The sequence below is a fragment of the Dysidea avara genome, chromosome 2 (genome assembly GCF_963678975.1).
Source record: "Dysidea avara chromosome 2, odDysAvar1.4, whole genome shotgun sequence".
NCBI lineage: Eukaryota > Metazoa > Porifera > Demospongiae > Dictyoceratida > Dysideidae > Dysidea > Dysidea avara.
This window is the reverse complement of record NC_089273.1, coordinates 34,826,185-34,848,234: the sequence shown is the minus strand read 5'-3', so window position 1 is coordinate 34,848,234 and position 22,050 is coordinate 34,826,185. Positions and strand designations below refer to the sequence as shown.

Genomic DNA, 22,050 nt, shown 5'->3' with positions numbered 1-22,050 from the left:
GCAAACAATCCAACCTGTATAGTTATGGTGACCTACATAATTTTTAAGAGGAATCAAAACAATTGTAAATTACTAAACAATATAGCCTAAATGTACATGTAGTTAAGCAAATCACTAAAAACCTTCTCTGTCATAATCTTCATTCCTGTAGTAAACAAACAAGTACACAAAAGAATGTAATTTTGAAAGAGAAGGAGCCATAGCACATTGATAAAAAGTACTAAAACAAGGTGGAGTAGTGCACGATATTAAATCACAATAAAACAATAAGAAGTGTTATATCCCTACTGTGCATTTCCATTATGGTATCTTGAGCACAGTAGGGATATAACACATCTTATTGTTTTACAGTGATTTAATATCATAGACTACTCCAGCTTGTTTCAGTACTATTTATCGATGTGCTATGGTCCCTACTCTAGTTTAAAATTCCAACCTTTTTTGTGTACTAGTTTGTTAAAATTTTGTAAACAACTATCATGACTGCTGAACCCACGCATACCTCATCTGAAAAGGCACCTTGTGCCCCACATAAATCAATTATCATTTGAATAGTAAATTATCTATTACGCTTCATTATTGGCAATGTTCAACCCATTACACAGCAGTACGAATCAAGAACTGTTCGAAAAGCACCTCTGCAATCAAAATAACTACAATGAAAAATATGGACGATTTCTGTTATGAAGGGAAGTCATCACATGCTACTACCACATCGACACCTTTCCCTGTCACCAAAGATGAATGGGACACAAAGGAGGACATTGGTAAGTCCATGAAGAATGCATTGTACATACTGCGGTATGCCAAAAGGCACATTCAGGCCGAAGCGACGTTGAACAGTGAAAAAATCAAGCCCGTAGCCTTAGTTGTTATCAAGTTACGCTTGTCTGAAGATAACAGTCAGTCAGTCAGTCACTATAAAATTCCATTTAATTTTTATTATTATTATTATGTAGCAACTTGTTGAAAGCATTTCAGGTCGATCTGAAGGCTTGTTTGGGCTTAGTATTACCTAACCAATACTGCCTCATCATCGTCCAGGAAAATTGAGGTTGGATTATGGGTGATGTTATTTTGTGGGCCACGCCTACTCCTTTGTGGTCCCTACTATACACTACTATTGTAGTGTATGACAAGACAAGTTAAAAGAAATACCCAAACCTGGCCAAAGCCTGGTATGAAATTACAAAAGTAATATCTAATCAAAAAGACATCCAAGCTGTAAAAAAGGGTACAGCCCCCAAAAAGGCCAGGGTGAAGATAATTATGAAATTAAAGTTGATGGCCAAGAATAGCTGTAATGGTACATAGGGTAACTTTAATAACAACAATTTAGGTAAATTTGGTGCTGAATCCTAGTGAAACTTGGAGGAAGCAATACAAATTGTCGCTATAAAAAAAATTTCCATTAACCTACTATCACAGCCATTTCTTGGCCGCCATCTTGGATTTCACATCTTTTTTCACTCTGGAGGCTATACCCTTTTTTACAGCTTGGCTTTATTTTTGACATCTATGTTAGCAACTCTTGTGATATTCGGCTAGAAATCTACGTATATACTAACTCTTCTATTCTAGTATAAAAGGTTCTGATAGAAAAATTGTAGCAACTGAAACTTGTATAAACAATCAAGATACTTTAATAGAACAGTCACTGCAAAAATAAAACTCCTAATATTACAATCATGTATACACTGTACATAGTTTGGAAAAAAGTAACTTTTAACTTTTTTTATAAAACCATGAATAATAAATGCGACCAGATCTGCAAGAGCCCTACACAGTAGCACATTTTTCAAAAAAAAAATCCATTTTATTACCATTTTTCTTTATCTAGATAGTCAAACAGATGGTCAACTGAAGTTTCAGTTCTAGAAGCAAAGAACTTTAAAGCTACAGAACTACAAAGTGACAACAACAGAAAAATTGAATTGTACAATGACAATACAGAAATAAACTATTGGTGCTTAATTAAACAGTCGTAACTTTGAATGCTGTCCTCTACCAATTATGTCATTAGGTTCTCCATAAGAAAGTGAATCCATTGCTGGGTAAGTTCCAGGCCCTACCTAAGACCACTTAAAACATGAGAAAATTTAAACCACAAGGCAGACTAATACTCATATTTTCCAGAGTACTGACATGAAAAAAACTATTTGGAAAGGGATCATGATGCTGCTAAGGTTTTTGGAATTATCATCTTACTTCATTGTTAACCCTTAAACGCGCAAAGGCCATTATAATGGCCCTATTATTTATTACACCGAAAACGCACGAAAGTTTATGCTTACTTTTGCGAAAATAATCGCGTGTCTTTACAAGGCTGTATCTCTGAAAATCCTCGACGTATCAACTTGAAACTTGGTACACAGATGGTGGATACCCTGGGGTTTACCCATCGTGACTATCAATTGTTTATCACTAATGCTTCTCTATTTATCCAAAGTAATATGCGCATAATTTGGAAATAATCGTCATGGTAGGTGGCTCCGTTGGTGATTCACCTCAATACTTGGTGTCGAGAACGAGTTGTACCCTTGATACAAGGTGGTGAAATTCCAGTGACATAGCTGCAACTCTCAGGTATTTATGAATTTTAGAAAAAACTTGTGGTATTCACACAATTGTGCGAAGTAACCGCACGTCTTTACATGACTGTATCTGTGAAAATCCTTGATGTATCAGCTTGTAACTTGGTACACAGACGGTGGATAACCTGGGGTTTATCCAATATTATTATTATGTTTTTATCAATAATACTTCTCCATTTATACACAGCAATACGCGCATCATTTGAAAATAATCATCATGGTAGGCAGCTCCTCTGTCCATTCGCCTCAACACTTGGTGTTTAGAAAGGCTGGTATCCTTGATACAAGGTGGTGAAATTCCATTGACATAGCTACAACTCTCAGGTAGTTGTGAATTGAAAAAAAATTGTCGTATTCACATAATTATTTTTACCCTGTAGGCATGTAACAAATAACTCCAACACAATCACTGTGGCGTTTCAACGTGCTGCCAAGACGTATTCTGGTGACTGGTCAATCAAATACCAACAGCAATCCATTTTATCATGCACTGTTCATCAAACATAAAGTATTATTACTAGCATTAGAATTTGAAAAACTTTTCAAACATAAACTGTACATGAAATATATACACTAAAGAGCTGGGATCTTTACTCAGTAAAGGGTTTGCCTCATTTAGAAACCACTGATCCAAGTGATTTCAGAGAAAAAAACCACAATCGTGGAAAAAACTTAATTACAAACAGCTCTGTACATAACTAAACAGATAATACTGTCAACACATCTAAACTATATACATCGGCTGAACCTGTAAAAAGTCTAAGACACAGTAAATAGCATACACCCCTTATTTATTTATAGTTTTCCTTGGTGTGGTATATCTTAAAACAATTTTCAAGGCACAAATGAACCATTCCACAATTTACGCAGCCATACTTAGTACGTTTTCTTTGTGTTTTCCGGTCAGAACACACTACACAGTCACCGTCAGTCCCAAGGTTCTCTATGAAATGGCGTTCCTGAAGCCTCGCAGGCGATTGAGGTGGAAGAGCCTGTGATTGACGTCCTCCATGCTGGCGTGAGCTATGTTGACATAAAAGTTTAGTAGCCAGTTCCTCCCTAAAGCTTTTGATGGTCCTACGATCATTCACAGGTGTGAAACAGCACTCTAGAATATAAGCATTATCGATAGCCAAATCCAATGCAAACCAAAACAAACGAAGATACCACCTGCGTGATGATTTATGCGTACAAGTGTAAAGCCTACGCGACTGATCAGCCAAATCTACCCCACCCATGCTTTGATTGTAAGCCGCAACAGCAGGTGGACACGGTACAGACACTGATGAACCATCTCTTAGAGACCTAGCAACTGTGGTGGGTACAGTGCATCCTAACTCGGTGTCAATAAAAAATACAGGCTTAGCATCTAACCAAACAAAGCAGTGAACTTTATCATCAAGAGTAATGGAATGGGTCATTCCCGGGGACATCCAGCAACAGAAGATTTTTTTAAATCCTTGGGAAACCCTGTCCTATCATATCGGGTCGTTGCTACAGAAGTGGTCCCATTTTGCAGAAGGTCAGCAGCTAAACTGACACTAGAGAAAAAGTTGTCATAGTAAACCTTATAACCTTTCCCTAAAATATCCTCACATATTCCCATGACTACTTTGTGACCTAAGTCCCTGACAGGGCCATCTACCTTTCCCGTGTAAACCGTAAATTTACAAACGTACCCATTTTGGCTGTCAGCTAAACACCAAACTTTGAATCCTCGTTTGACAGGTTTCAATGGTTGGTACTGTTTGATTGATGAGCGTCCCTTGAACTTCACCATGGCTTCATCGACACTTAATTTTTGTGCAGGGATGTAAAGCGACCTACTTTTCTCGCAAATTTGTTGCAGTATTGGCCTAATTTCTATCATAGCCATCAGTTCCATGAGCAGGTGCTAGAGCATTATTATTGAAATGAAGCCGGCCACACAATTGTTCAAACCGGTTCCGTGACATCCCTGCGACAATGGCAGGCTGACCAAAAATAGATTTTGTTTTCCAATAATCCCGAAGGTCAGGTAAACTTACTAACCCAGTGGAAATCATAATCCCCAAAAACTGTTTTATGTCATTGACAGTTGCGTCACGCCAGGGGTAGTTTATCCGTTTGTAGGGACGTTGTTGAGCATATAGATTTGTCTCAGCCGCTATATGTTCAAGTAACGCGTCATCAAAAAACAGTGAGAAATAAGTGAGTGCATCTACACTACTGGGATCCCGCCAACTAAAATTGGGGCCTTGGGGTTGACCTATGAAGGGAGGAGGATTAGAAAAAGAATACGTCACATTAGGAAAGGTGACAGGAGGAGGAGATTCATCCCGCTCATTCTCTCGGCGCCCTCTACTGCCCCTACCGGTACCTCTACGCCTACCAGTACCTTTCCTCCTACCTCGACTAGGCACAAGATCCATTGGAGACACAGTTCCCCTATCCCTTCCTCTACCTCTCCCTCTACCTCTACCCCTCCCTCTTTCTACCAGACAAAGGATCAGATGGAGATGGTGAGTAGTCCCTGCCTCTATCACTAGGTGAAAATGGGGCATGTGGAGAAGAAGAACGAGAGCGCAGGGAAGAACTAACAGGAGAGCCATGGTAAACCACAGGAGAACCACTACAGGGGTATTCAGTTTCCAGGCTACCCATCCCACCGTCACTCACTCCACTATGTAGCCCAGATGGTCCAGGATGGCTTGACTCATCATGATCTTCACGGTATCTCACATCAGCTATTAGAAGAAGCAGGACTCAAGTTATAAAACATGTGAAAAGCATTATACCTTCATAATCATTGTTTGTTTCTTCCTCAATGTTTTCTTCGTCGTTGCTGAACTCTTCCTCACGATCATTTTCTTCCACATCGCCATAATCATCTATAATGGCTGGCGAAGTGATAGGACCGATTCATCTGTCCGCCATTTTACCATCTTGTTCCCTGGTAAGCCTATCAAGGACCAAAGCGTCTTCTCCATGGACAATAGAGTCCTCTTCGTCCGAGTTGTTCCAGTCATCGTCGGTGTCGCTATAGAAAAGTTGATCAACAACAGCATTTTCATCCATATCTCGCTTATCTTTAATCACAGCACAAAGTTCTTGAGCTCAAATTAAAGCCCAGAAACGTGGCTTTCCGTTGCACTAAACCGTTTCACGATCACGTAATCCTAGCGCGCGCACCGCTGTGCCAAATATGGAGGGCCACTTAAATGGCCCTTGCGATTTCAGTGCAATATTTCGTAAATTCGCGTGCGCGTTTAAGGGTTAAACAAGAGCTTTAAAAATTTATGGATTTTTTCAAACACACACACAGCAGTTCTTTACTGCTGCAACTAATGTAGAAACACCAGTTAAACTCTTTCTAGCATTGACCGTATGTGTTGAGCCTTTACTCTCTTCAGATAATAGGCCTTACAAAAGTTTTATATCTTATGGTACATCGATGGATATCACAAACCTATACCAATTCTTACAAGAGCTATCTGTTATATACACTTCCATACAATAATCGATTATGGGTTTTAGTTATCACATCCTAAATTACTAGTTATTGACTACACTACCACTACACACTCTTACCATTACTTTCAAATTTAAATGAAGTAGGGGTGCAATACAAAGTTGTAACACAAGAATTACAGCACAGCTCTAATTTGGCATTGAAGTCCCTAGTTTGGCATTGAACAAAATAACTGTAGGGACTTTCTCAGTGAGCCATGCTGTAATACCATCATTCATCTAATTTCACTACTTTTCACTACATGGATCCTACTTCATTTAAATTAACATTTTAAAATACTAGATTCCTTAGTTTTATGTAGTAGCACAGCTAGCTACAGTGTAACTTGTGACTGTTTTATTAGAATATCATACGTGACTTGTACTAGAGCGACTGTTGTATTAGAGTATATCAAGTCAGCCAAGGGGTGTGCAGATAGCTATACCAATAAGGGTTGAGGTCATCTTGTTTACTGTAAGTAATTATCTAGATTGTTTAGATGTATGGTCACCGTACTCTACAGCTATTAGTCCACCTAGATCTTTATTTGATGGGTGTGGTCACGAACCAATTGCAAACAGGATTGCTATAGCATTACAGATATCTAGCTGGTATATTCTTATAGCAGTGCCAGGACTGAAGCGCTTATGAAATCCAGCTCTGAAATAATTCTGTGGCTTCTAAATATGCTAAAGGAAAGTGTTGATATGGAAAATTAACACTTTGATATGGTTTGATGGATAAAAGGACAAACAGCCTGATTGAAGATAAAACAAAAGACAAGGCACAGAGGGCCTACACCTGTTGCAACCCCAAAAGACACATCCCACTGGTGAGCTTGTTATTGTGGCATAAAATGGTGACATATGCTGGCCTCCAGCCTTGCAATTGTGATCAGCAAGTCAGGCAGTGAGACTAAAATTTGAGTTTTGGCAATCGTTTTTAAAAATTCTATATCTGCCCACCTGTAAGTGTTTTGTTATATTTAATACTGTATTATGTATTATATGGACTAGTACTATTCCGCAAAGGTGGTTTCAGTGCATAAAATGTCTCTAGGGATTTTAAAAGGCTGCTCAATTGTCACCTTCTGTTATGCTTATGTCGGCTCAGGTATTATACATGGCACATTCATTTTCCATAGCACAAGTGTTAAGTATAAAAATTTTATATAAGTAACTCAAATCTTCAAAATAACAATAAATAATGTGAACACATAATTTCCAAGGAACATACGTAGATGACCAACTGTTGAAAGGTTTCATATTAAGCCATAATGGGCTACTGTACAGGTATCCTACAAAGTTAGTTGTTCACACTAACTATCTTTAAGATATTTCATGGTAAGAATTATTGGCTTTTAAACATTCACAAGGTACATTGAGACCATGGTACAAAGCTTATGATAAGAAATTTCTGTTGTCTAGCCACAATGTCCCAACAAACCAGATATGGCCAGACAGTAGTTGGACATGTGGAAGATAAGGTCTATTGTGTCAATTACAGTATAATGTACTGTAGCAGAACAACCTTGTAGTGGTAATATGTCATATACCTTGCTGCAGCTGTTGCACACCAGAGAGTTGAGATTAGTAGAAGACTAGGAAATGGGAACAAAACGTGGGAACAGGAACGAAACAATGGAAAACGCCTGATAAAGATCATCACAGCATGAATTATAGCACAATGTTTCTTTGTAGTATTGTTAGATCTTAATTAATACTGATGAAGAGATTCACAAAGTCCTCTAGTTAATGAACAATGCTTATTATAGGCTTCAGAAATGGCACCTGCATGCTGCTTCCAGGTTGCCTTAAAACTCTACTCGCCAAGCCACTACTTTGCCAAATTCTTGTCTGGGCTGTCACAAACTTGTAACTAATATTATGTAGTACTGTCACGTGATATTTGTTATATAAAATAGTACTGTGTTGTACAATAGTCAGTTCTCTGCAGTATTAATGAATAAGATTGTTGTGCTATAACAAAGAAAGCAAGTTTCTTCCCTCATCTCCCTCACACGGTTTTGGTGAAGTTGGCAGGATGTCAGGCCCGCTGCGGAAGCTTTTAGGACCGGCGAAGGTGTGACCCCAGCATTATATCAAGGAGGCTGAGCAGTTAATCTCTACGCCTATTGAAGGAGGGACGATGGAGGAGGAAGAACTCACCCTGGAGGACTTCATAGAGCGTATGAATAATAAATGTATCTATTATAGAACAATGTAATGCCAACTGGACCAGTCTTTTGCAAGACCTAAAGGGCGAAGCAAAGGTCACCGAGGAACAGGAACATAGTCGCGTTGCTGAAGGAGATGAAGGGTATGTTGAGGTGTTATTGAATGCAGGTGAATGCATAGGTCGTATGAGAGCAAGATTAAAACGAATTGAGAAGAAATTAGTGCAGAGAACTCCCCTTTCATGCCCTTCTGATCCTAAAGCAGCTGGTGGTAGTAATACTGGCGGATTACAAATCAGCCTACCAAATTTACAGCTACAGACATTTGATGGTAACTTGCAACAGTGGTAAGAATTTTGGGACACATTCTCAGCTGCTGTTCATCAACAAAACTTACCGCCAGTTGCTAAATTTACTTACTTAAAAGGTGTGTTGAAAGGTGCAGCTACGGCTACGATTTCTGGAATATCGGTGAGTAATGAGAACTATGACATGGCTCTTTTGTTGCTAGGAGAAAGATTTGGAAGGCCTGAGTAGATAATAGAATCTCTGTATTCACAGTTACAACTATTACCAAGGTCAAGGAATAAATTTGTGGATTTAAAGTGAACAAGTGACTCTGTTGAAAAGATCTTCAGACAATTGGAGGCACTGAGTGAACCCATTGATCAATGAATCTTAGTGTAACAAATTTTAAGCAAGTTTCCTTTATCAAGTTGGAAGAGTCCAAGGATCCAAAGATTCCATGGAAGATGAAAGAACTACGTAAGACCATAATTTATAATGCTGACATACAAGAAAATGTTTCACAGTTTGTCAACAACAATGTTTTATACAGTGGAGGTCATTATGAACATGTTAAAAAAGTAAAAGGGTACCCTCAATCACAATCATACAAATCCTCTGTAGAGGTATTTAGTGCTAATGAAACTACTGGTAGTACTAGTACAGGTGACCCGGGTCATACAACAAATGTTCAGGTGTTAAGTCCTTGTATATTTTGTAAGGGAAGCCACTACAATGATGAGTGTGGTGAATATTCCACACTAACACAACGAAAAAGAAGGCTGAATCAGCAGGACGGTATTTTGTATGTCTGAGAGTCCTAACCTGCATAAGAGGGCTTGTCATCATTATGGTAAACGTGATGGGCACAATCAATGTTTATGTCTCGAAAAATTTTCAGTTGAATATGCTGATTCCTTTCTTGTCACTAAGTAAAATGGTGAATTCTTTGATAGACTTTTGCTATCTTCAACTGACAATGGGAAATCCATTGATGACCACTCTCCCCAACAGTCAAATGAGACCAAGTTCACACAATCATTATTAGCATCATGTTTTTCGCAAAAATCCTAATAGAATGCACACTTAAAAACTACCTTGAAAAGCATCCTTCAACTCAAAACAACCCTCTGGTGGTTCTTTGCAATGAGTACTGGTAAGTATCAAGTGAAAAGGAAACAGTATGTGTATTTCAGACAAAACTGAAATTCGCCAGTTTGTTCATATTATTATTAAATATACACACAGCAATGCTGGAATTACAACTAGATGTAAAAAATAAGTTATATATCCCACACTTTAGCCAAAAGGTTAGGATTTTAATGTTCTGTCACAAACCGACATAAAATATGACAGGAACTCAGTAAGACACTCTTCTGCATCTTCGGGATGAGGTTAGCATGATAAATCTTTAATGTTTGTAGTTGATCTTTTAAACCTTCAGGAACAGAGCCAAGGGAACCAATGATAACAGGAGCCACAGATGCTCTTACAGACCACATTTTCTGAATTTCAATCTTCAGGTCACTATAGCATTGCCGTTTTTCAGAAATCTTTTGGAAAATTCTACTATCTCCTGGTATAGCAACATCAATCAAAAAACAGCAGTTCATTGTGAAATCAAGGCATATTATGTCAGGCCGGTTGTGTGTCAGATGTTTATCTGTCTGAACTGTAAAGTCCCACAAGAGTTTCATTGAATTATTGTGAAGAACAGGCAATGGGCAGTGTTCCCACCACTTGTCATTGATTTCAAAGCCACCTTTTTTTGCCAACTCCCAATGAACCAACTTAGCAACAGCATCATGCCATTTCTTGTAGAAAGACTGGGCAATGACACTGCAACTTGTGAGCAAATGATCGACAGTTTCTTGCTGTGAACCACAAAGACGACAATTAACAGACCCAGGCTGTTGAAAAATTCTAACTTTAATTAAATTAGTAGGAACCGCTTGATCTTGACAAGCAAATATAAAGATCAATTATTATTATTATTATTCTTATTATTCATATTATTATTGTTATTCTTTCACAGGCATAGCGAAGTTTACAAGGAGAATCCTGGGATAAAAAGTAGCAAGGCTTGCTGAATGGATCATTGTGCGTGTCCATGACCTATTTTTGATTTCATTTTCGGATGGAAACAGCCCAAACCGGGCCGTTTCTTCTTGCCAAAATGCCATTACACTTGAGAAGCCATACAAGATCACACTCAGAGTTAAGTTTTTTGGTGTGCACTACTTGTGGCTAATAAAATCCGTCTTTATTAAACTTAGTATAGGCCAGGAAGCTTAATCTGGGCTGATGACTTTGTTGCAAGGTGGTTTTTTTCACTCCGTGATTATTGTACGTGGGCGGGTTATCCAGATTAAATACTCTAATAGAGCAGTCACTTAAATACTCTAATAATGCAGTCAAGTGTGTAACTACAATCCTTGCATTGAATTTGATAGCTATTAAAGGTACCAGTAATGTAAATTGTAGCTCATATTAGGAGACTCTCAGTCTGCAGGCACATTGCAATTTGATCAGTTTCATGTGTGTACTGAAATGTTGATAGTGTTACTATGCAGAATGCAAAATTACACTATTCACAACAGTCTTTATTATCAATAAAAGAAATCTCATAATCCATTACTGGATTAATTAAAAAGTAATTGGAAATTTTAAAATGGGAATAGGGATCACTGAAAAAAGCCACAAAACAAGAAGGGATCGTTGGGGTGATAATGTAAACCACAAATCTCAACTCACTTCAAAATGACAGAGCATGTAACTAAAGATTTATGACTGAGTCAAAATAGGGATTTGTGGTTTACATTACCACTCCAGCGATCCCTTCTTGTTTTGTGGCTTTTTTCAGCCATCCCTATTCCCATTTTAAAATATCCAATTTTTAATTCATCTAGTAATTATCCAACTAGCTATTGCTAAAGTTTCCCTCATGAATAGCAATAGATCAAACTTTACTCTCAAACTTGCCCGGTGCAGAACACTATTGTCACCTGACTTTCATTCCGCTCTCTCCAGCCAGCTGCCAGTGCATTCTCTACACATTCTAACTACAAAATGGCCATCTTATACTTAATATCGTACCTCCACTTCGTAAACATTACTTCCTTTTCTTCTTCTGGAATTCACCACTCGTGTAGTCAGCGTAGTGATCACTTCTTTACAACATCGACTGTAACCCACAATTGATAATTGGGGTAAACACGAGGTGCAGTGCTCTAGCTTACGCATGCGCAACCGAGTTGATGCTTCGATGGAATCAAGACTTCAATAGCTTCGGTAAGGGAAGGTAATGATACGACATTAATAATAATAACTATAATAATACATGTTATAAAGACTAATAACGAAGAATTACAGTTGTGAAAAATTGATCGGCACAAATGGCCGACCAACGGCTACATTGATCGGTCAACAGCATCACTTGGTCGGAAAATGGTCAATGGCCGACCGTTATATTGTACTCTGTAATTAGTGGGGATAAGATCATGTTACCCTCAGGAATGTTTATGATACCCTCCAAGTTTGGGTACATCATAACAGGAAAGTGTTTTGATAACTTACAGAGATCACAAGATACATAAATATGATCATGTTATTCAGCAACAAATGAATGCAGGGATAATAGAAGTAGTAGATGTGTGCGGATCTAGTACTAGGAAGTATTATCTGCCCCATCATCCTGTTCTTACCCCTGATAAAGAAACTACGAAAATCCGGATTGTTTCTGATGCATCAACAAAGGCTCGAAGTGCCAGTAGAAGCCTGAATGAATGTTTGTATCGTGGTCCAGTGGTTTTACCTGACCTTTGTGGACTACTTATTAGATTCTGGATGTATTCATTGGTAATAATGGCAGATTTTTAGAAAGCTTTTCTCCAAATTGGAATTCAAGAAAATGAACGTGATGTAACAAGATTCTTACGGTTGCAAGATATCAGTTGTGGTGTGAATAACAGCAATGTCGTGGTGTACCATTGTTGTAGAGTCCCATTCAGCTTGATTTACAGTCCTTTTCTATTGGGAGCCACTCTTACATATCATCTACGAAAGGATGACTCTCCTCTTGCACTGAACATTTTGAAGAATATGTATGTCGATAATGTTTTGATTGGGACTGATTCTGTGGAGGAAGCTTGTTGTGTATTTGGAGAGGCTAAGGATATTTTTAAAAGGGCTGCAATGAATTTGAGACAATGGAATTTGAATTCAGAGTAATTTTTAGAGTCTTTGCCAATGGGAGAGAGGGCTAATCATGGTTCAGGTATTGTAAGGGTGCTGGGAATGGTTTGGGATCGAATAAATGATGTTATTCGAATTCCAGGATTTCAATATCATGGTAGTGATGCCAGTAAGTGTGAAGTACTTCACTGTGTGGCTAGAGTATTTGATCCCCTGGGATCGGTAGCACCAACCACCCTTTGTGGGAAATTGTTTCTGCAAAAGTTGTGGAAGCTTAACCAGCCTTGGGATGGGCCTTTGAATGATGAATTTCCAAAGAATGGATTCAGATAGCAGCTATGCTTTCAAAGGTTCCTAATTTGTGACTGAATTTGACAAAACAAGGCTTCGACGCACAAAGCTTTGTTAGGAGATATGGCGATTTTAAGGAATCATTGTGTAATAACTTCCCAGTGCCTACAGCTGTGCAAACAAAATTTGCACCAATTGTTCATCTGTTCACTAGCTATCACTGAGTGGGTGTATATGGGTATAAAATGGAGTAAGAAGACGATTGGAATCCAGAGGCCAAGTTTGGGCTCTCCATGGCCCTCCATGGCCCTCAAATTACTCCAAATTGACTGAGAACACTATTGGCGAGCTCTCTGTGAAGTCCCAGCTCACTACACACCATTATCACAAAGCCATGGCCATTTAATGGTGCCAATCTCACACTCGTGGCTTTGACAGGGTCGGAAGAAAGCTGCTACAGAAACCAGACTTGCCAGTGCTGAAGGAAGTACAGTGTGAAATATGATAGTGTATTAGACCAGCAATCCATTTCTGGTAAAATCGTAAGTTTGATTTTGTGTGTGTGGAAGCCTTGTTATATGAAATCCGGTCACATTTTTGTATTCCTCGATTTGTGGATAGTTCAAAGAAGGGCACCGATCAATTATTGATCTTCAGTGATGCATCAACTAATTGTTACGCCACTGCAGTGTATTTAAGATCCATTGATGGGCCATTGAGTAAGACTAATTTGATTTTTGCTAAACCTCAAATAGTTCCAGTCAATAAGGGAAAGGGTAAATGTACAAAATCTGATGGCAACATTGATTGGTGTGCTTTCAGCTAACTTTGTAACAAAAGAACTGAATTTGACCATCAATGAATGAATTTTGTGGACATACTCCCAGTGTGTTTTACATTGGCTGAAGACAAAGAAACCTTTACCTATCTTTGAGGAAAACCGTATTAAGGAAAATACAGTATCAGAAAAATATATAATTTTTTTATATTGCCTCTAATCAAAATCCATCTGATTATGCAACAAGGGGTTTGTCGGCTGCGGATATTAAAGTATGTTCATTATGGTGGCATGGACCAGATTGGCTTAGAAAGTCACAGGCTCAATGGCTGACATGAAATTTGCCAGAGCTTACACCAAAGATGTTGGATCAAATGCAGACTGAAATAAAGGAATCTCAAGTAATGGTCAAGATGACTACTGAGGCTAAGAAGAATGTTTTTTTGTTTGGTATTAAAAGCCTGGCCTCGTCTCTTCAGAAGCAGTTGCGTGTCTTGGTGTTTGTGTTGAGATATATTAAGCTGAAGATATGGAACAAAGTTCCGGTGGAGAAGAGGGGGAATTGTTTTGGGAATCACTTGTTGAAAACTGTTTTTCATGATTTACGAATGTGGGGACCAATTACTTCAAAAGAAATTCACTTGACATGTTTACTGTCAGTTAGGTGTGTCCAATTAAGCTTTTACAAAATTATTTTCTGCATTGAAGAAAAATAAGAACCACAATTTAAAGAATCAGCTTGGAGTTAAAGTGGATGAATTTGACATACTGTATTATGATGTTACGGTAGATATGCCAATGCAGACATTGATATTGACACCAAGAGCCCTAAGTTGTTGCCTCGTAAGCACCAGTTTTCAAAACTTGTTATGGAAATACATTGTAGACTAGTACATGCAGGTGTTTTGCATACTTTAAGTCATCTTCGTCACGAGTTCTAGATACCAAAAGGACGAGCAGAAATCAGGCAGTCTTATCACAGTGTGTGATCTGTAAAAAATATTGTGACATTTCTTTTGAACTGCCACATATATGCTGCCATGGCCTTGTGAAAGGGTCTCCAGATCAGAGCCTTTTCAATTTATCGGACTTGATTATCTTGGACCTATTAATGTTAAGGAAGATGAATCAGTGGGGAAAATGTGGGTATGCTTATTTACATGTCTATCAATACGTCCACTTGGAATTAGTAAAGGGATTGTCAGCCTCAGATGTTTCTAGATTGCCTACGAAGATTTATATCTCGTAGAGGGCAACCAAAATCACTAATTGGTGACAATGCCTCACAATTTAGATTAGTAAAGTCGACTTTGGACTGGCAGTGGACTGAGTTGTTTAAAAGTGATGAACTAAGGGATTTCCTTGGTTGTGAAAGTATTGAGTGGAGTTTTACTACTGCCCTTGCCCCATGGCTAGGTGGGTTTTACAAACATTTGATTGGTATGGTGAAACAGAGTTTGAAGAGGGGAATGGGATGCAAGGTACTGTATTGGGATAAATTAACAACATTGTTAGTCGAAGTTGAGGCTATCATCAACAGACGCCCTTTAATGTACGTTGGTGAGGATTTCGACTCAAGTTTTGTCCTAATCTCCACTCACTTCCTCACTGGTAACCAAGATGTGATCCCATCTTGTCTAGACTATAGTGATGATGTTGATTATTTTCACAAGATGCATTCAGTGAAAGAGTTGAGTAAACATTGGAAAAGAAGTCAAAAACAATTGAATCTATTTGGGAGTCTTGGAAGCATGACTATTTGTCTAGCTTTACATTACCACTTGTTCATAGGAATCAATGATTACGATTAAACAGACAGCCTAGAATAGGAGAAATAGTTATTGTCAAAGATGAACATATTCCACGCAGGACGTGGAGATTAGCAAAAATTAGAGAATTTATTTATAGCAAAGATGGGGAAATAAGATCAGCAAAAATTTTGCTTGCTAATAAAAACATTATTACTAGAGCAATAAGTCACTTGTTTACATTGGAAGTTAACTCACAAGTTAGCTGTGAAGAATCGGCAGTCAGATTGGATCAAGCATCAATTGATTTAAGAAATGTATCAAGAAGACAAGCTGCTACAGAAGCTCGTACAAGGATTTCTAGACAATTGACAGAAAATGCTGCATGCATTCTATTTTGTTTTCCCCCAGGAGTGTCACAAACTTGTAACTAATATTATGTAGTACTGTCACGTGATATTTTTTATATAAAATAATACTGTGTTGTACAATAGTCAGTTCTCTGCAGTATTAATGAATAAGATTGTTGTGCTATAACAGAGAAAGTAAGTTTCGTCCCTCATCTCCCTGACACGGGCTTCATGTTCACTCGGATGCATTTTCGTTGACTGATTAATATAATAAAGTTGTACAATTTATGTAGAAACTGTCAATACCTTATATTAATTATATTATATCATAACTACATATCTCATTTCATAATAGCACTCACTTGCTCACTCACTCGCTCGTTCACCCATTCACACACACACACAGCAGTTCTTCACTGCTACTACAAAAGTAGAAACACTAGCTAAACTCCTTGTTGTAGCATTAACTGCTTATATCAGGCCTTTACTCTCTTCAGTTAAAAGGCCTTGCAAAAATTTTATGCACTCTGGCACATAGATGGTTACCACAAACTAATACAAATACTTATAAGAGCTATTTGTTATATACCCTCCCATACAACAATTGGTTGTGGGTTTTGGTTATTACATCCTAAATTACTACACAACCATTACACACCCTTACCATCGTTAATACAAGTAGTGTGTGAAATAATAATGACAAAACAATGTGAGTGGACCTGCAAAAAGATGTCTTACAGCCTTTCCAAATTTCCAAGTTTGACAGGTCATAACTCATCATGTGTTTAACCTATTGTCTTAAAATTATATCCAGGTATGGTGCTATGTTGGGAGGGTAACGGTACTAAATTTAAGGCTGTTACTATATTCATAAGTCATGTTATGGATTGCCAAGTAAATGCAATTGGAAAGGCTGTAAGACTCCTTTTTGTAGATCCTGTCACAAATGTGCTAGGACATAATTCAGTACAAAATGTAGTTACTGATTATAAATACTTCTATCATAAATAGAGATCCCCCAAAAATGTCACACGCCGCCTCAATGCTGCCTTTAAAAATCATCCTAGAGACATTTTACACCACGAAAATCACTTTTACAGAATAATATTAGTCAATCTAATATATTATATGAAATACAGCATTAAAAACAAGAAAATACTTATTGGTGACCAGATATAGAATTTTAAGTCTCCAAGCTTGAAATTTCATCTTACTCACTTACTCACTCACTGACCACAGTCACAAACCTAGAGCCCAAACAAAGCAGCGCACACTCACAATTTTACGCCACAACAACAAATTCACTGGTGGGATGTGCCTTTTGGGTGTATGCCCTGTGCTTCTTATCATTCCTTTTATCTTCAATCAGGTTGGTTGTTTTCCTCTTCAAGCATCGAAACCATACCAAGGTGTTAATTTTCTGTATCAACACTTCTCCGTAGACACCACAAAATAATTTCAGAAAGTGCTTGTGCTGCTGAAAAAGTGGGGTGCTTATACTTACAAATGTTGCACATGTAACAATAAGGCTGCGGAGTTGTCACTTCGACTTTTGCCAACGCCTGGACTGCAATCGACGAAATTGAAGATTTGTTACATAATAGACAGACTGATACTCGATAGGTTGTTCCTCTGAACACACTGATCAGTGCAGGATGGCGAGATCACCGAGTGATTGGATAGCACTCGAGTGGAAATTGTATTACTTCATCCTGTTAGTTGAGATTCCAGCCAATTGAAATCAAAATCAGCTAGACTTGAGTGGTCTGCTTTTGCTGGCTGCCTTTCCCAAGCACAGTGACAACCTGTCTGAGTGGTATATAGCCCTAATGGAGCTCTGGTCAGTGGGGGATGGCTGTATGTGGCTGCACAGCTCCGTGGTGTTGAATAAACACCCGTGGTGTTGAATGAACACCCGTGGTGTTGAATGAACACCCATGCTATAAATGTCACTTCGTTAATTTTACTAGTTTCGAGACATGAATGGTCTAGCTATAACTTGGCATAATTAATCCTGATGTCTTCTTTAATCTTTCAAACAGCCCCTTGTCCCCCCCCCCCCCCCCCCCCTCATCTGATACAGTCAACTCTGGTTTATAAAACTATCTAAAATGGTGAGAAACGTAGCTGTTGGCTACTTGTACATTGGATACTCTGGAATGTAAAAAACTTATGGTGCAACTAATCACTGGACTGGACTACTGAACTGATGTATTTTTGGTTGTTACACATTTTGAGGTTAGTTTTATTGAGTTGCTAACCAAGGGCCTTCAGAAAAATTGCAGACTACTACTAAAATGATGAGTGTGAGGAGTGAAGTAAGCAAAAACTGACTTCTAGTGATTTCACCTTTATCATGTTCTTCTACAGTACATATACCTATACTCCTTATCAGTATGCTGCAGGGAATGTGCCATTTATGGTTAACCAACGATGAAGTCTTGGAGATACTATATAGCAAGCTTGTAAATTTGTTCACAGATCTATTTGCCATAACAGAATAATCCTACAGTTGTGCAGTGAGTTTGTATATTGCATGTAAGAACAAACTTAGCTACAATAGATTGTCTTAGGAAGGATAGGTTGTGTCCCAGGGGTCTGAGCTATTTAGTTCAAGGATACAGTATATCATAGGTAGTACAAATATCAGGCCTTGTTTTAATTTTTAAGGTGCCGAGAACAAACGTCCTTACATATTCACAAATGTACAGACATAGAGTCAAACTGTACAGACATGAGCTAGAGGAGCACTTTATATACACTGCTGGAATTGGAATAGGGAGTTTCCATTGAATGTTTTGAGGTTAAACACAAACCACATAACTGCAACATATCACCAGGCTGTGGTCATTACAGCTGCTGGTGATAGCAGTACAGTGGCATTGGTAAATCCTTGGGTCGGGAAAATGTAGTATCTCCTAGCAACCAAGTGACAGTTATTGTTAGCACTACAAACAAACATGTACACATCAGCTTTTATGGTACCACTATTGGTTTTGCAAGGACATGTGTGTCCACCCAAAACTAATTATGTGCAGACATTGTACTATATATTTGTGCGGATTTTTGGTTAGCTATTGCTAGATATTACAATCTCCAAACACACTGATAAATAGGCTATAAGACCAGTTTTTGTAGACCGGGTCACATATTCTTTTTATTATTATTATGTCAAATACTTTTAGTAACCCACTTTGTTTATTCAAACAACATACAGTACAGTATAATAGGGATTATGGAATTTTGGGCTTTCTTGCCCTTCAAAGTCGCCCCAACATAAAGTCACCCAGTGCCCCCTAGCTGATTGTACTGCAGTGTAACTTGTTTCTAGCTGATCTCTTAACAGGTGTCCTTATCGCTAGACACAAATCACAGAGAGTTCTAAACATTTCAAGTCACCCTGTAAAGAGTTTACCTACATGTATCCTGTAGAAAGCTTAACTATGTTGCATTGTTTTCTGTAGATAGGTTACAAGTCCCTCTGTGGTGAGGTCAACTACAAACTATTCACCACGTAGTCTAAGGTACAGCTACGTTACAAATCTTTCTGTAGAAATTTTAGCTACATACACATTTCCCTGTAAAGTATTAAGCTGCAAACAATCCAACCTGTATAGCTATGGTGACTTAATTTTTATCATCAATCAACACAATTGTAAATTACTAAACAATATAGCCTAAATGTACATGTAGTTTACCCTTGAACCTACACGGAATACATGATTACAGAAAACTATTTAAAATGGCCCGTCTAGCCAGACTAGCCTAACTCTGTTAGCCTAAAGCTATATACCAACAAAAAGTTTATTCATTGGGCTAGATGAGGAAGTCTAAATAACCACTGCAATGACAGAGGCTTACTTGTTATGGAGCAATGGAATACGGCGGCTCAATTTTCCATTATTTCTCAATATTCGTGATGGCAGCCATGTAGACAATTAATTAAATCATGTCAGCTATACATGGCGTGACTCGTAATTGAATTGGGAATCACCTGGTGTTTATTTCACATGAATCTGATGAAATAGGAAGGAGGTATTAACTATTTTCGGCTAAGCAAAAAAAAATCATTCATTTTGATAAAAGCACCAAACTTGGTACAACAGTTGCTTAATTCATACTATTTCATATTAGATACAATGCCATTAAAATTACCATATCACGCTCAAAGAACCTGAAAAATAAAATCAATAGAAAATGTATTTGAAAAGCCATAAAAGTGCTCCATAGGATATTATACTGAAACTTTGCATCCGCATAGACAAGCAAAGGATGATCATATTCAAAAGCTGATCAAAGCAGTGTCCATGCAGATCATTAGCTTAACATGTTAAGAAGCGTGGAGGGTCATGGTATATGAAGCCATTGATGTGCAATGTACTATTTCTATTCGGTTGTGCCTGTACTTTTAACACTGAAATATTGGCTCCATTAACAGTATTAAAAACTGCTTATTTTACCACATATAGAAGATTTTTTGATTGACCTCCATTATCTCAACACCTGTGTGCTAGCTAAATCACAAAAGTGTTCAGATAAGTGAATCTGTTTGGATAAATGAAGCCCATTGATTTATATACAGAACTGTTGAATTACTTTAATAGAACATACACCTGTGACGAAATACCCTAATAGAACAGTCACTGCTACTATTTGGATAATTGAGGGTTTGGATAATCGAGTAAAAAACAAAGATTTTAATCCACTTGTATGGTTTCCTGACCAGCTAGAAAGAGGCATATAACCCAGTTTAAATGTTTATAAACATGCCCTAAGGCAATGAGTTGACGTGGCACTGTATCTCAAATGATATAGTCTACTTTTTGGTGCTTTCATCACATAGTGAATGATTTTATCAAAATTTGTTGCTTAGCCGCTCTACTAAAAGGTATGTAAGGAGTTTGCATGTTTATTTTGCATAATGCTAGTTTAATGGCAAGTTGTGGCACCATGCTTTTATGCTAGGATAAACCCCTAGGTACCATTTTAATCCTTATGTAATGACAAATCAAATGGTATTGATTACGTAGCGTTAGGAAAATGATTAGTAAGTTACAGTGCTTTGTTTACAGCCATGCGTCAATGCCGATTTATCAGCGTATGCAGGTTTAAGCAAATGGTAAATATCTTCTCCATTTTAATCTTCATTCCTGTAGTAAAGAAACAAGAAAAGTTGAAAAAATATGCAAAGCTGGCCATAAGCTTTAGTTATGAAACTACAAAAAAAAACGCTCTCTAATCAAAAACAGCCAAGCTGTAAAAAAAGGCCTCCAAAACAACCAGGGTGAAGAAGATATGAAAACAAAGGTGGCAACCAAGAAATGGCTGTGATGGTAGGTTAATTTTAATAACAACAATTCAGGTGAATTTGGTGCCAAATCCTTGGAGGAGGTAACACAAATTCACCTGACTTGTCGTTATTAAAAAAAATTCTTGCCATTAACCCTTTATTATCGAATGGCTAATATATTGCCACAACACGTTCCCTTTATAAACGGAGCCATAACTCTTTTTTCCTAGGGGCTACAAAGCTGAAATTGCTACCAAACTGCTCAGAAGGACCGGGCGCTTCTAATGAAGTTTACCGTTCGGCAATAGGAAGAAGCATGGGTAAGTTATGGCACTTGGCAATATAAAATAGCGTATACAAAACAATAATACCTGTTTAAAACTCCATGTTCGCCTTCTCCCTGCTACTAGGAGGCTTTGGTTAGAATTACTCCATTCCCCACGTGATAAGGATTCTAAAAATAAATAGTGTGATGTCATCGCGTTGATTAGTAAGATGGCGGCGCCCATCTTTCAATGCCATGGTGATACGGAGAAGATACGCTTTTTTCGCTTCGTAGCGCATGAGTTGTGTGTGTGATCTGTAAGTATTCTAGCTGTGTTGGTAGAAGAGAGAGATGGCTATCAAACGGTATATAGCTTCATGGGTTAATTAATGGGTGGGTTCCACTCGTATCGCACACAGTTCACACAAGCCATAAAAGTTTTCACACTTGCGGTTTTGTAAAAAAAAACGTCGGTAATAAAGGGTTAACCTACTGTACCATCACAGCCATTTCTTGACCGCCATCTTGGATTTCACTTCTTTTTTCACTCTGGAGGCTGAATGAACCCTTTTTACAGCTTGGTTTTATT

General features: G+C 38.0%; 1 protein-coding gene and 1 long non-coding RNA gene across 3 annotated transcripts in view; both read right to left on the bottom strand.

The window, feature by feature from the left end:
• The window catches only part of LOC136247157 (uncharacterized), a 56,111-nt gene that overhangs the window by 20,504 nt on the left and 13,557 nt on the right, over window positions 1-22,050 (bottom strand). The window lies entirely within an intron of this gene.
• LOC136246321 (piggyBac transposable element-derived protein 4-like) lies at window positions 3,099-5,736 on the bottom strand. The gene is made up of 4 exons (XM_066037715.1): window positions 5,516-5,736; window positions 5,372-5,464; window positions 4,457-5,320; window positions 3,099-4,069 (listed from the first exon to the last, which is right to left on the bottom strand). The coding sequence occupies exons 3-4, from the start codon at window positions 5,183-5,185 to the stop codon at window positions 3,386-3,388; spliced, it is 1,413 nt and encodes a 470-aa protein (XP_065893787.1). The 5' UTR covers window positions 5,186-5,320; window positions 5,372-5,464; window positions 5,516-5,736; the 3' UTR covers window positions 3,099-3,385.